At 42.0% G+C, this 16195-nt stretch overlaps 1 protein-coding gene across 14 annotated transcripts in view; it reads left to right on the top strand.

The window, feature by feature from the left end:
- CAB39L (calcium binding protein 39 like) overlaps window positions 1-15284 on the top strand; it is a 131446-nt gene extending 116162 nt beyond the window's left edge. For all 14 annotated transcript variants that reach the window (XM_058685963.1, XM_058685986.1, XM_058685922.1 and 11 more), the window contains one exon: window positions 12937-15284. In XM_058685963.1, coding sequence (XP_058541946.1) covers window positions 12937-13116 — 180 coding nt within the window. In that variant the 3' untranslated portion in view covers window positions 13117-15284. The remainder of the gene's footprint in view (window positions 1-12936) is intronic.
- The last annotated feature ends 911 nt before the right edge of the window (window positions 15285-16195 follow it).

Raw genomic sequence — 16195 nt, 5'->3', positions numbered from 1 at the left:
CTCCACTATACTCAGAAATAAATTCTCGGTAAATATCTGCACTTGAAAAGCAAAACTTTTTAACTTTTAGAAGAGAAAATAAGAGACTGTCTTTATGATGTATAGGAGGGAAGAATTCTTTAAACAGAATGTAGAATCACAAAACATAATAGGAAGTATCTAATTAACTACATCAAAATAGACACCTTTCCAACAAAAACATCCAGATGGCTAACACACGTGAAAAAATGCTCAACATCACTCATCACCAGGGAAATACAAACCAAAACCACAATGCGATACCACCTCACACCTGTCTGAATGGCTAACATTAACAACTCAAGCAACAACAGATGCTGGGAGGATGCAGAGAAAGAGGATCTCTTTTGCACTGCTGGTGGGAATGCAAGCTGGTGCAGACACTCTGGAAAACAGTATGGAAGCTCCTCAAAAAATTAAAAATAGAAATACCCTACGACCCAGCAATTGCACTAGTAGGTATTTATCCAAGGGATACAGGTGTGCTGTTTCGAAGGGGCACGTGCATCCTCCTGTTTTACCAACAATAGCCAAAGTATGGGAAGAGCCCAAATGTCCATTGATGGATGAATGGATAAAGAAGATATGGTATATATATACAATGGAGTATTACCCAGCAATCAAAAAGAATGAAATCCTGCCATTTGCAACTATGTGGATGGAATTGGAGGGTATTACGCTAAGCGAAATTAGTCAGAAAGACAAATATCATATGACTTCCCTCATATGTGGAATTTAAGATACAAATTAGGTGAACATAAAGGAAGGGAAGCAATAATAATATAAAAACAGGCAGGGGGGACAAAACAGATGAGACTCCTAAAAACGGAGAACAAACTGAGGGTTGTTGGCGGTGTTGTGGGTGGGAGGATGGCTAAATGGGCAAGGAGCACTAAGGAGAACACTTGTTGGGATGAGCACTGGGTGTTATATATAGGGGATGAATCACTACATTCTATTCCAGAAATCATTATTGCACTATATGCTAACTAACGTGGATATAAGTGAAAAATAAATAAATAAATAAATAAATAAATAAATAAATAAATAAATTTAAAAAAAAAAGACAGAATAAGCAAAGTGAAAAGATAGAATGTGACACATATAACTGGCAAATCATTTGGAAAGACAATTCAAAAAAAAAATGGGCAAAGGATGCAAGTTGGTAACTTACAGATGAGAAAGCCTGATTGGTCAATAAGTAGGTGAAGATGATCATCTTACTAAGTAACATTGGAAATGGCCATTGAAATATCAATGAGATATCATTTTACATTTTCATAATGGCAATATGTTGAAGTCTGACAATAGCAAATATTGGTAAGGTTGGACAGCAGTGGAAGCTGTCCTACACTATAAGTTAGCACAACCACTTTGGAGAGCAATTTAGCAAATTAAAGAACTGAAAGTATGCGTATCTTTCAATCCTGAAATCTCATTTCTCAGCAATTGTTTTAAGTTTATTTATTTTTGAGAGAGAGAGTGTGTGTGTGCAAGGGAGAGAGAAGGGAGGGAGAGAATTCCAAGCAGGCTCCACAGTGTCAGCAGTAGCCCGACATGGGGCTGGATCCCACGAACTGTGAGATCATGACCTGAGCCGACATCAAGAGTTGGACACTGAACCAACGGAGCCTCTCAGGTGCCCCTCTCAGCAAGTTTTTAGAGACATTCTTGCACATGTGCATGAGGAATCATGTACAAAAATATTTATCACAACATTGTTTAGAATGGTGTAAAATGAGAGAAAAAACCCACAAATGGGCATCAACAGGAGATGGGGAAAATAAATCATGCTATATTCATACAGTACGATATAGTAATGGGTTAAAATTAATTGAGTTATACCGATCAGCAGGGACAAATCCCAAACACTGAATCAAATAAGGAAATGTTAAAAGGATGTTATTTATTTAAAGGTTGAAACCATGCAAAACAGCACTGTATATGGATTCATACTACTGCAGCTATAGTCTGAAAACCTGTATGGGGATGATAAATACCAAATCCAGGATAGCAGTCACCTCAGTGGGGAGGGTTAGGGAGGAGAATGGTATCATGACGAGGTGACCAAGAGCCTCTAATTACATCTGTAATGTTTTAGGAAAAAATCTGCAGGCAAGTATGCCAAAAATCTTAGATTTTTTTTTCTTCTTACCCAATTCTTTCTTTCTTTCTCTTTCTTTCCCTTTCTTTCTTTCTTTCTTTCTTTCTTTCTTTCTTTCTTTCTTTCTTTCTTTCCTTTTCTTTTCTTTTCTTTTTCTTTCTTTTAATATATGAAATTTATTGTCAAATTGGTTTCCATACAACACCCAGTGCTCATCCCAAAAGGTGCCCTCCTCAATACCATCACCCACACTCCCCTCCCTCCCACCCCCCATCAACCCTCAGTTTGTTCTCAGTTTTTAAGAGTCCCTTATGCTTTGGCTCTCTCCCACTCTAACCTCTTTTTTTTTTTTCCTTCCCCTCCCCCATGGTCTTCTGTTAAGTTTCTCAGGATCCACATAAGAGTGAAAACATATGGTATCCATCTTTCTCTGTATGGCTTATTTCACTTAGCATCACACTCTCCAGTTCCATCCACGTTGCTACAAAGGGCCATATTTCATTCTTTCTCACTGCCACGTAGTACTCCATTGTGTATATAAACCACAATTTCTTTATCCATTCATCAGTTGATGGACATTTAGGCTCTTTCCATAATTTGGCTATTGTTGAGAGTGCTGCTATAAACATTGGGGTACAAGTGCCCCTATGCATCAGCACTCCTGCATCCCTTGGGTAAATTCCTAGCAGTGCTACTGCTGGGTCATAGGGTAGGTCTATTTTTAATTTTTTGAGGAACCTCCACACTGTTTTCCAGAGCAGCTGCACCAGTTTGCATTCCCACCAACAGTGCAAGAGGGTTCCCGTTTCTCCACATCCTCTCCAGCATCTATAGTCTTCTGATTTGTTCGTTTTGGCCACTCTGACTGGCGTGAGGTGATCAATGAGTGATGGTTTTGATTTGTATTTCCCTGATGAGGAGCGACGTTGAGCATCTTTTCATGTGCCTGTTGACCATCCAGATGTCTTCTTTAGAGAAGTGTCTATTCATGTTTTCTGCCCATTTCTTCACTGGATTATTTGTTTTTTGGGTGTGGAGTTTGGTGAGCTCTTTATAGATTTTGGATACTAGCCCTTTGTCCAATATGTCATTTGCAAATATCTTTTCCCATTCCATTGGTTGCCTTTTAGTTTTGTTGGTTGTTTCCTTTGCTGTGCAGAAGCTTTTTATCTTCATAAGGTCCCAATAGTTCATTTTCGCTTTTAATTCCCTTGCCTTTGGGGATGTGAAGTAAGAAATTGCTACGGCTGAGGTCAGAGAGGTCTTTTCCTGCTTTCTCCTCTAGGGTTTTGGTGGTTTCCTGTCTCACATTTAGGTCCTTTATCCATTTTGAGTTTATTTTTGTGAATGGTGTGAGAAAGTGGTCTAGTTTCAACCTTCTGCATGTTGCTGTCCAGTTCTCCCAGCACCATTTGTTAAAGAGACTGTCTTTTTTCCACTGGATGTTCTTTCCTGCTTTGTCAAAGAGGAGTTGGCCATACGTTTGTGGGTCTAGTTCTGGGGTTTCTATTCTATTCCATTGGTCTATGTGTCTGTTTTTGTGCCAATATCATGCTGTCTTGATGATTACAGCTTTGTAGTAGAGGCTAAAGTCTGGGATTGTGATGCCTCCTGCTTTGGTCTTCTTCTTCAAAATTACTTTGGCTATTCAGGGCCTTTTGTGGTTCCATATGAATTTTAGAATTGCTTGTTCTAGCTTCGAGAAGAATGCTGGGGCAATTTTGATTGGGATTGCATTGAATGTGTAGATAGCTTTGGGTAGTATTGACATTTTGACAGTATTTATTCTTCCAATCCATGAGCATGGAATGTTTTTCCATTTCTTTATGTCTTCTTCAATTTCCTTCATAAGCTTTCTATAGTTTTCAGCATACAGATCTTTTACATCTTTGGTTAGATTTATTCCTAGGTATTTTATGCTTCTTGGTGCAGTTGTGAATGGGATCAGTTTCTTTATTTGTCTTTCTGTTGCTTCATTATTAGTGTATGAGAATGCAACTGATTTCTGTGCATTGATTTTGTATCCTGCAACTTTGCTGAATTCATGTATCAGTTCTAGCAGACTTTTGGTGGAGTCTATCGGATTTTCCATGTATAATATCATGTCATCTGCAAAAAGCGAAAGCTTGACTTCATCTTTGCCAATTTTGATGCCTTTGATTTCCTTGTGTTGTCTGATTGCTGATGCTAGAACTTCCAACACTGTGTTAAACAACAGCGGTGAGAGTGGGCATCCCTGTCGTGTTCCTGATCTCAGGGAAAAAGCTCTCAGTTTTTCCCCATTGAGGATGATGTTAGCTTTGGGCTTTTCATAAATGGCTTTTATGATGTTTAAGTATGTTCCTTCTATCCCAACTTTCTCGAGGGTTTTTATTAAGAAAGGATGCTGAATTTTGTCAAATGCTTTTTCTGCATCGATTGACAGGATCATATGGTTCTTATCTTTTCTTTTATTAATGTGATGTATCACGTTGATTGATTTGCGAATGTTGAACCAGCCCTGCATCCCAGGAATGAATCTCACTTGATCATGGTGAATAATTCTTTTTATATGCTGTTGAATTCGGTTTGCTAGTATCTTATTGAGAATTTTTGCATCCATATTCATCAGGGATATTGGCCTGTAGTTCTCTTTTTTTACTGGGTCTCTGTCTGGTTTAGGAATCAAAGTAATACTGGCTTCATAGAATGAGTCTGGAAGTTTTCCTTCCCTTTCTATTTTTTGGGATAGCTTGAGAAGGATAGGTATTATTTCTGCTTTAAACATCTGGTAGAACTCCCCTGGGAAGCCATCTGGTCCTGGACTCTTGTTTGTTGGGAGATTTTTGATAACTGATTCAATTTCTTCACTGGTTATGGGTCTGTTCAAGCTTTCTATTTCCTCCTGATTGAGTTTTGGAAGTGTGTGGGTGCTTAGGAATTTGTCCATTTCTTCCAGGTTGTCCAGTTTGTTGGCATATAATTTTTCATAGTATCCCCTGATAATTGCTTGTATCTCTGAGGGATTGGTTGTAATAATTCCATTTTCATTCATGATTTTATCTATTTGGGTCATCTCCCTTTTCTTTTTGAGAAGCCTGGCTAGAGGTTCATCAATTTTGTTTATTTTTTCAAAAAACCAACTCTTGGTTTCGTTGATCTGCTCTACAGTTTTTTTAGATTCCATATTGTTTATTTCTGCTCTGATCTTTATTATTTCTCTTCTTCTGCTGGGTTTAGGCTGTCTTTGCTGTTCTGCTTCTATTTCCTTTAGGTGTGCTGTTAGATTTTGTATTTGGGATTTTTCTTGTTTCTTGAGATAGACCTGGATTGCAATGTATTTTCCTCTCAGGACTGCCTTCGCTGCATCCCAAAGCGTTTGGATTGTTGTATTTTCATTTTCATTTGTTTCCACATATTTTAAAATTTCTTCTCTAATTGCCTGGTTGACCCACTCATTCTTTAGTAGGGTGTTCTTTAACCTCCATGCCTTTGGAGGTTTTCCAGTCTTTTTCCTGTGGTCGATTTCAAGCTTCATAGCATTGTGGTCTGAAGTATGCATGGTATGATTTCAATTCTTGTATACTTATGAAGGGCTGTTTTGTGACCCAGTATGTGATCTATCTTGAAGAATGTTCCATGTGCACTCGAGAAGAAAGTATATTCTGTTGCTTTGGGATGCAGTGTTCTAAATATATCTGTCAAGTCCATCTGATCCAATGTATCATTCAGGGCCCTTGTTTCTTTATTGACCGTGTGTCTAGATGATCTATCCATTTCTGTAAGTAGAATGTTAAAGTCCCCTGCAATTACCACATTCTTATCAATATGGTTGCTTATGTTTGTGAGTAATTGTTTTATATATTTGGGGCTCCTGTATTCGGCGCATAGACATTTATAATTGTTAGCTCTTCCCGATGGATAGACCCTGTAACTATTATATAATGCCCTTCTTCATCTCTTGTTACAGCCTTTAATTTAAAGTCTAGTTTGTCTGATATAAGTATGGCTACTCCAGCTTTCTTTTGACTTCCAGTAGCATGATAAATAGTTCTCCATCCCCTTACTTTCAATCTGAAAATGTCCTCAGGTCTAAAATGAGTCTCTTGTAGACAGCAAATAGATGGGTCTTGTTTTTTTATCCATTCTGATACCCTGTGTCTTTTGGTTGGCGCATTTAGTCCATTTACATTCAGTGTTATTATAGAAAGATGTGTGTTTAGAGTCATTGTGATGTCTGTAGGTTTCATGTTTGTAGTGATGTCTCTGGTACTTTGTCTCACAGGATCCCCCTTAGGATCTCTTGTAGGGCTGGTTTAGTGGTGACAAATTCCTTCAGTTTTTGTTTGTTTGGGAATACCTTTATCTCTCCTTCTATTCTAAATGACAGACTTGCTGGATAAAGGATTCTCGGCTGCATCTTTTTTTTCTGTTCATCACATTGAAGATTTCCTGCCATTCCTTTCTGGCCTGCCAACTTTCAGTAGAGACATCCGTCATGAGTCTTATTGGTCTCCCTTTATATGTTAGAGCACGTTTATCCCTAGCTGCTTTCAGAATTTTCTCTTTATACTTGTATTTTGCCAGTTTCACTATGATATGTCGTGCAGAAGATCAATTCAAGTTACGTCTGAAGGGAGTTCTCTGTGCCTCTTGGATTTCATTGCCTTTTTCTTTCCCCAGATCAGGGAAGTTCTCAGCTATTATTTCTTCAAGTACACCTTCAGCACCTTTCTGTCTCTCTTCCTCCTCTGGAATACCAATTATGCGTAGATTATTTCTCTTTACTGCATCACTTAGTTCTCTAATTTTCCCCTCATACTCCTGGATTTTTTTATCTCTCTTTTTCTCAGCTTCCTCTTTTTCCATAATTTTATCTTCTAGTTCCCCTATTCTCTCCTCTGCCTCTTCAATCCGAGCCGTGGTTGTTCCATTTTATTTTGCAGCTCATTTATAGCATTTTTTAGCTCCTCCTGGCTGTTCCTTAGTCCCATGATCTCTGTAGCAATAGATTCTCTGCTGTCCTCTATACTGTTTTAAAGCCCAGTGATTAATTTTATGACTATTATTCTAAATTCACTTTCTGTTATATTGTTTAAATCGTTTTTGATCAGTTCATTAGCTGTCGTTATTTCCTGGAGATTCTTTTGAGGGGAATTCTTCTGTTTTGTCATTTTGGATAGTCCCTGGAGTGGTGCGGGACTTCGGGGCACTTCCCCTGTGCTGTCTTGAATAACTTGCGTTGGTGGGCGGGGCCACAGTCGGACCTGATGTCTGCCCCCAGCCCACTGCTGGGGCCACAGTCAGACTGGTGTGTGCCTTCTCTTCCCCTCTCCTAGGGTATTCACTGTGGGGTGGCGTGGCCCGTCTGGGCTACTTGCACACTGCCAGGCTTGTGGTGCTGGGGATCTGGCGTATTAGCTGGGGTGGATCGGCAAGGTGCACAGGGGCGGGAGAGGCAGGCTCAGCTTGCTTATCCTTTGGTGATCCACTTCAGGAGGGGCCCTGTGGCACCGGGCAGGAGTCAGACCCGCCGGAGGGATGGATCCGCAGAAGCACAGCGTTGGGTGTTTGTGCGGTGCAAGCAAGTTCAGTGACAGGAACCGGTTCCCTTTGGGATTTTGGCTGGGGGATGGGCGAGGGAGATGGCGCTGGCGAGCGCCTTTGTTCCCCACCAAGCTGCGCTCTGTGCTCCGGGGCTCAAGCCGCAACTCTCCCTCCCGTTGTCCTCCAGCCCTCCCGTTCTCCGAGTAGAGCTGTTAGCTTATAACCTTCCAGATGTCAAGTCCCGCTTGCTGCCGGAACACACTCTGTCCGGCCCCTCCGCTTTTGCCAACCAGACTCAGGGTCTCTGCTTGGCCGGCGGGCCGCCCCTCCTCCCCGGCTCCCTCCCGCCAGTCCGTGGAGCGCGCACCGCCTCGCCGCCCTTCCTACCCTCTTCCGTGGTCCTCTCGTCTGCCCTTGGCTCTGGAGACTCCGTTCTGCTAGTCTTCTGGTGGTTTTCTGGGTTATTTAGGCAGGTGTAGGTGGAATCTACGTGATCAGCAGGACGCGCGGTGAGCCCAGCGTCCTCCTACGCCTCCATCTTCCTCCCCAATTCTTTATTCCATAAAGCCGAAAATCTTAGATTTTGATAGAGCAGCTCATGGGAACATGACATCTGATATGTTATTGTACTCTTTTTCTATGTCAGAATTATTTCATAAAAAAGTAAATGCAAATCAGAAGAGGCACAAATAGACTGCTGTAGCACTGGAAGCTGCCTACACAGTATAAATGATAGACCCTCTCAAGACCCTCCGGACTGAAGAAATTGTAGGAGGCCATGTGTCCTGTCACTCAGCTCCTGTGGAATTTTAACATCATCTTAGATGAGAACAAGCCACATAAAATTTTGTTCAAAAATGCAGGATTATGGAAGTATTCAGTGGGTGGCCAAAGAGAAATAACCTACTTCTGTCCTCAGAATTTGGATCATCTAATCATTGGACAGAGTGGGTGCATTTAAAAATAGCTGACCACTTCTTTACTTCTATGTGCCTACCCCATACCCTGTGTTTCCTCCACTGAAGTAAGAACTGAATTGTTCACTTGCCAAGTATAATATTTTGTTATTTAGAAAAAGCAACAGCTGAGTCTGAGAGTGTTTTTTTTTCACAGTTCTGTGTTAATAGTTTTTTCCCCAAAAGCACCTTCCATAAGGGGCAGAAAATGTGTAACACACTACTACTAAAATGTCTTTACTAGATTATTTTCATTAGCTTGCTGCTAAGTTCAGAGAAGTGAATGAGATGCCATCTCATGTTTTTTTCTGTTGTTGACCAGCAGGATGGTATGGTGGGAAAGTGCTGGATGGAAGTCAAGAGACCTGGGTCTTTGTTCTGGCTTAATTGCCACCAGTGACTTTGGGCAAATCCATCTGGATCTGATTCCTCACTTGCCGAATGCAAGCGTTGTATTCATGTCAGTAGTCTAGTCAGTAGTCTGTTACTTGGTTCAGACCTTTGTCTCGTGATGCTGGCTGTCCCAGAGGGGTGCCCATTGTGAACTTAGGAATCAGCTATGAGTTGGCTCCCTTTCCTTTCCCCATTAATTTCCTTTATAGCAAAGGACCATGATACCACTTCCCACCAAACCAGGTAGGGGATGGGGGTGGTCTGTACCTTTTGGCCCACTTCTTAGAACAGCTGGAACTCAGGCATGGCCAGTGACGAAAATGTTCCTGAGTGTATTACTCTGTCACTCAGATCCTAGCAGTGGCTGCCATTGCTATTTCCATGAAAACAAGAAGCTCCACCCTCACTTCTTCCAAAATACAACGGCCAGCTTGACAATTCACCTAAAAAAAGTACAGAGAACAAGAAATATCCTAGTTGAGAAATCCTTTCCATGTGGTCTTACTGAAAAGAAGGCAGAATTGCAGATTAATTTGGTGAAAACCTGACCATGAATTACCTACTTCCTTCAGGACCTGTTCTTTTTAGCAGGCCAACCACTCTGGTCTTGACGTGCCAAATCTAAGTCTACTGATGGAGGAAACAATTCAGCTGAGTACATTTAGGAATCAGCTATGAGCTGATGTAATATTAATAATTTTTCTAAAAATGTTAACAGTACAGTAAAAAAGTGCTTATTTCAACTTAATGTTTCATCAACTGCTTTAAATTTTTTTAATTTTTATTTATCGTAAAAGAGAGAGAGAGAGCTGGGGAGGGACAGAGAGAGGGAGAGAAAATCTCTAGCAGGCTGCACACTGTCAGTGCAGAGCGTGACATGGGGCTCGATCCTGGGAGATCATGACTTGAGCTGAAATCAAGAGTCCAACGCTTAACTGACTGAGCCATCCATACGCCCCCATCAACTATTTTAAATAGTGCAGAATGCTCGACTTTATCATGTCTTCATCTGAACTCAATGTGCCCTTTTTGCTTATTTAACCAAGTTGTGGAGAGAAAAAGTGAAAAGCTGTAATTAAGACCTCACCTCTCTTTTCTACTTTTTAAGAGACTCTCTTCAAAAATTCATAAAATAGTCCCCTCTATGTTTGTTTATAGAAAGGTTTATAAAGGGTATTTGTGACCAACTTTACCAATATCACCAAACATACTACTCATGTCTCATTGTGATAATCCTGGTGCTGAGTATTTATAATATTATTACCTACTTTAACAAATACAGTTGTGATAGTATATAAGGAAAACGAAGACTAGCGATATTTATAAGGAAATGTGAATATTATTAAAATAAGAAATTTTTTAAAGTTGCTTTTCCATGTAGTTTTGGAATAAGTATATAGTTTCTTACATAATTTTCACAATTGTGTGCAATTTGTAAATCCCAAAGACTTGGATTCCAAAATCCCAAAGCAGTTGTCAGAACAACAACGTCTCTTATTGTAGCCTTGACCGTACCTTAAATGGTGATTGGCTCACTTCAATGTAAGAAGAAGCTGTAAATATTAAAAACATAGTAAATGAGGAAGCAGTTTACAAACCACCACGTATAGAATGTAAGCCCAGTTTTGTCTAAAATATATTTATAGCTATATGCACAGAAAGAAATGCCAGAAGGACGTACACCAGATATACACAGTGGTATCTTTAGGTGGAGAAATTATTTAAGAGGTTTTTTTTTTTTCTTTTCTTCTTTGTGTCTTTCTTTTTCTTTGTTTTCCTGGTTTTCCACACATATCACTTTCATAATCAGAATGATGATAAGGACAGTGGCAGTGAGGGGGATGATTTCAGGAGAATCTGGAGAGTTTTAAGCATCCTGAACTTCCAACCTGCTCTCTTCCTCCCCTGCTCACTTCCCTCCCATGGTTTTGTTTCTCCCCGCACAGGTGGTAGGGCCCCGTCTGGTCCAGCTGTGGGCTCACTGGTGCTCACAGACATCAGCCAGCTTGCAGAGGCAGGGATCAGGTCCTTCTTTCTTAAATAGGAAAAAAGTTACTGTCTTTGATCAATAATGACAGGTATTGTGTCAAAATATTCTAAGTATGATATCGCTCAGATTTGTATTCACCTGAAGTGGGGAGCCTTTAGAATGAAGAGGCCTTATTTTATACTTCACTGGAATGGAATTTAGCTTTGAGTTACTTCCATGTAACTGTAACGGGAGCCCCGGTTTCAAATCCACGTACGAAGTACTCAGGGCTTCCGGCATGCCTCTCAGACAGTAAGGTTAGCAAAGCAGAATACTAGCCTTCCAATGCCTTGTTTAGTGCAAATCCCTCTTGGCAAAATAGAATTTGAATGCAGTGAATGAATGTGTGTATAAGGCATGCTTTTTTTTTTTAATCTTTCATAAAAAAGCATTCAGGTTTAAAATAGAGAGCAAAGTATTCTTAGTTTTCTGAGTTAAAAATATTTGTGTTGTGGTCATGATATTTGCCTTTCACTACCCATGCTTGAGAACTCCATGAATCACAGTTCTGAAACGTGTGTAAATGCAGGGATACAGCCAATAAGACCACGCTATAAAAAGAGAAGCCACAGGTAGTTCCATTTGTCTGACTTGTTTGGGGTGGTTTGAAAATAGCATGTTAAAAAAATGGGTTCAGCAGAGAGAGAACCAAGAAACTGCCTATACTGGTCATAATATTCAGAAGGTTTGGCTCACCATGCCTTGATTTAGAAGTGTGTTCCTGGGGTGCCTGGGTGGCTCAGTCAGTTAAGCATCTGACTTTGGCTCAGGTCATGATCTCATGGTTTGTGAGTTCTGCTGTCAGCACAGAGCCTCCTTCGGATCCTCTGTCCCCGTCTCTCTCTCTCTCTCTGCCCCTCCCCTGCTTGCACTCTGTCTCTCTCAAAAATAAACATTTAAAAAAAGAAGTGCATTCCTTATGGTACTGGGTCATCTCCAGCCGCACTGGGGCCCTCAGTTCCTGGCCGCCTCAGAAGGATTGTGCACTGTGACATCAGCTGCCTCTAAGCAGCAGCTACCTTTAGAGGCAGCAGAGTTCAAGAGTCATAAAAAATTAAACTAGGAAAAAATTTTAAACTTGAACGCAAAGTTAGCAATTTTTTGGTGTACAGTGTGGAGATTCAGTGTAGTTAATCCAGTGATGCCTGACTGCAAATTCTTCTACGTTTCACATTTATGTTGTATTGAAACAGAGAAGCTTAGTTTATCCAATATAATCTTTATTTTTTAGAAAGAAAGACTATTATGAGTTATTTAAGTAGTTGCCACAAAATGCCAGACAGTTTCTACCTCAAACTTCACAGCAAGTACCTTGTAAATAAATGGTAACCACAGGAGCCACATATTTGGCTTTAGCACATGATTTTCTGACATACTCATAAGTATTGTATAAAGGTCAGGCATTCTGTATAACAACGTAAACCAGTTGGGGGTCCTTTTTAAAACAAAAATGTTTATTTTGAGAGAGAGAGAGTGACTGTGTGTGTGTGTGTGTGTGTGTGCATGCATGGAGGGGAGGGGCAGAGACAGGAAGGGAGAGAATCCCAAGCGGGCTCCCGTCAGTCAGCACAGAGCCCAATGCGGGGCTCAATCCCAGGAACCATGAGATCATGACCTGAGCCAAAATCAAGAGTTGGATGCTTAACACACCGAGCCATGCAGGCACCCCAACATTTAAGACATTTAGAATCGAAACAAAGTAAAATTTAAAATGTTTGTAGATGGTTCTAATGTGCTCCTGACTAGCTGCCCAGAACACATATGAATGGGGAATTACTGACTTCCCTCAGTGGGGAAGCATAATCTGGGGCCTCAATATTTTACTAACACAAGTAGCACGAGGACCCCGAGTGGGGTCTACATTGTGGCTGCTGTGCGTTCCTTGTCCGAGGTGTTTCTTTACGTTTCAGGTGTTTGTGGCCAGTCCTCACAAAACACAGCCTATCGTGGAGATTCTATTAAAAAATCAACCCAAACTCATTGAGTTTCTGAGCAGCTTCCAAAAGGAAAGGACGGACGATGAGCAGTTCACCGATGAGAAGAACTACCTGATTAAACAGATCCGGGACTTGAAGAAAACCACCCCTTGAGGGGCTCACCCACCCTCCTGCCACAGTCACCGTGTCATTTGTTTGTACAGAAAATGTCATTTGAAAAAGTCCTTGTTCTTGGGAAGGTTTTGGAGGTGCCTGTTTTTTCTCAATTCATTGTTCAGGGTAGATGGAATATAAACATTTGAATGAAAAATGATTAACCTAGAATAATGTATTCATTTGAATCAAGTCTGGGATGATTTATGTCAAATCAGAGCCATTGTATTAGATGTTGATAAACAAGTTTTAACCCTTTGTTGGCAAAAGGCAGCAGGGTCATGGGCTTGCAGATCTGAGCCCTGAGTCAGCACAGGCCACCGAGTAGAAGCCCAAAGCACGGGCATCACTGAGCCCTCAAAATTAAGTTCTCAGAGGAGAACTGGCTGTGGGGGCAAGAGGCGCAAAACCATCCCGCCTGTCTGCACTTGGACACTCAGTTTTGTCAAGGCGCTGAAAGAGCTGGTGAAGTAAGGTCCACGTTTTCAGTCGTCCTTGTTCCCTGCCTGTGTGCTCGGACTGTAGCTAGCTTGCTAGGGAAGCACAGCCCCCCTCTCCCTCACTGTCCGAGCCCTGTCGCAGTGGCTCTCCTCAGCACCCGACTTCCTGGGGCACCCCCTGCAACCTCCAGCCTGGTTAGCGGTTAGTGGGGGACCCGCCTAGCAAAGGGAGGATGCACCAGCAAGAGTCACAGGGACTTGGGGACCCGTGGGAAGGACCTGCTCACAGATGGTGAGGCCGGGGGCACTGCTGTTTCACACAGGCTCCTGGAGGGTTAGGGAATGTTTGGAATAATTCGACTGTTCCTCACTGTCATTATGGGAAAATTTTTTTGTGGTGAAAGTTGTTTTAGAGTAGGAATCACGCACTGGGATGCCTGGCATGTACAAAACTGTGGGTCTAGAGGGTGAGACCCGCTTCTATAAAGAAGGGAACTTGCCATTGGAAGGACAAATGATTAAATGTGTGCAAAAAACTCTTAAATGACCAAAAGTTATCTTTTTTTATCTTTATAATTATTTTCTAATTAGCTGCCACTCTGATTTCCCATTAAAGCTTTCGGCAACAAGGTAGAAACCCTACAAAATTTTGGTCTCAAATATTCTCTTGCATACCCGTATGATTAAGGGACTTAATTTGTGTTCTTTTTAAAAAAAGGCACAGGCCAACAACAAAAAAGGTTATGATTTGTTTTTAGACCTCAAGTGTATGGAATGAAATCTTAAAGCTATATTTGCAAGACATTAGGGGTATAATGATTAATGTGTATTTTTCGTATCTTTCTAAATCGTGAGGGGTTGCCTTCCATCAGGACCCACACTTTATACCACACCGTGTGCCGTGTTCTTCAGCGGGCATTTCTCCACCAGAGAGGGAAGGATGCCTCTCCAGGGATCCTCCTCTGGGCTCTGTGCCCTCTCTTGCTTTTGTATGTGAAGGATTACCTGGCAGGGGTCCACCCTTCTTGGCAGGGGCGCAGGTCCGTGTGGTTCTGGGCCCAGCGTGGAGTCCTGAGGCCAACGGAGAGGGGCCCGTGGGACCTCTCACAGCAGCTCTGGCCAGTGCCGGTGCGGACGGCCACCCCCACCTGGTGGCGCATTCGAGGACCTTCGTTCTTTAGCTGACTGAAGTCAGCTTATTTTTATAACATTCCCAGACAGTCCAGGCTCTCTTAGAATTTGACTTTTCTGATTTTGCTTATTTGATTCAAAGAGAGGACTGTAAACATTCAAAAAGAGAGAGAGAGAGAAGCCCTATCATCGTTGGAAATTTATTTGGCTGCTAATACTGTTCTGCAACATCTTAGGACACATGTTTCCATTTGGAAAGCAATGCCTTGTTGTAATTCTTTTTTGATAAATAAAATGTTTTATTTCCTCTGGGCGTGAATTAGCTCTTGGCCAACAAATCCTTACCCTAGATCAGTACCTGTCCAACAGAAAACTAGAGCCTAAGAGGCCATGAATGAAGTAGATGGGGTTTTGTGTGAGACAAATTTGTAAATTATTAACGTGAAAGGGGGGAGCAAGAAGCTCACAGTCAAAATATGTTTGCACAAAATTCACTGTAAATATTGTGAGAATTGAACTTGGAGAAGGTCCTATTTAATAAGCTATTTCAAAACACACATTTAAATAAAGACTGACTAAATAAAAAGGTGCCACACACTCTGTGGTCAGTTTCCTTCCTCTGCATGTCCCCGGTTTGTGTTCCTGTCACTCCCAACAGGGAAATCCCCAGGTGGAGGGCGGGCTGGCCTCTAGGGGGCGCTCAATCTGCCCAGAGGCCCCACAGCATCTCCCCCTGCACTTGACTAACTGCACGGCCTTGTTGCTGTCCCACTGTCCAAGTGAGGCTGCCACTGACAGAGCACCGCCTGCCTGGCACTAAATACACATCTCAGCCAGAGCCACTCCCATTTCATACTTGAGGAAACTGAGGCTCTGAGCAGTTTAACTTTCCCAGACAGCACGGGCTAGCCCTGGGGTACAAGCCCCTGGTGGCCTGAGGCCAAACTCTGTTCCTCCTCCCTCTTTCATCCTCAAAGCTGGGAACCAGGAGAGGCTCAGGGTGTCAGGAAATACTCTGTGCCCTTCCCTGCTGCCGCCTGGGAGGCTCCTGGGGGGCCAAAGGCAGAGTGAGCCAGCAAGGATTGAGATCATGATGTTCTTGGACGAGGCTCTTGGCTAAAGCCAGGCATCTGCCCAAATGTTAGGATTACCCCTGGAGAAAAGGCCGAGTGCACACAGCCCTGGTGCAAGCTTTCTCAATCGCCGGCCTCCCTGGGTTCTCTTCCTTGGCGGCTCTGGGGGTGCATATCTGCCAGGGAGAGGGAGGAGCAGGTGAGCCTCTCAAAGCCTCGGTCACCAGCCAACTGGTCTGTGTGATACAAAGCTGCTTGGAGCCACAGTGCAGTCTGGAAATTACACAAGACCTGGAAGAGATCATAATAATGTAACAGAAAATGAAATAGGAGAGTCACACTTTTTTTTAATATGAAAAGACAGATGTTTCCAAATAGACTTACAGATCTTTCTAGTCTACTTATATGAGCCAAAACCAAGATTTTATATCTTTT

Source organism: Neofelis nebulosa, chromosome 1 (assembly GCF_028018385.1).
Source record: "Neofelis nebulosa isolate mNeoNeb1 chromosome 1, mNeoNeb1.pri, whole genome shotgun sequence".
In the NCBI taxonomy this organism is placed as follows: domain Eukaryota; kingdom Metazoa; phylum Chordata; class Mammalia; order Carnivora; family Felidae; genus Neofelis; species Neofelis nebulosa.
The sequence above is the reverse complement of the archived record's forward strand: the minus strand, read 5'-3'. Positions and strand labels throughout refer to the sequence as shown.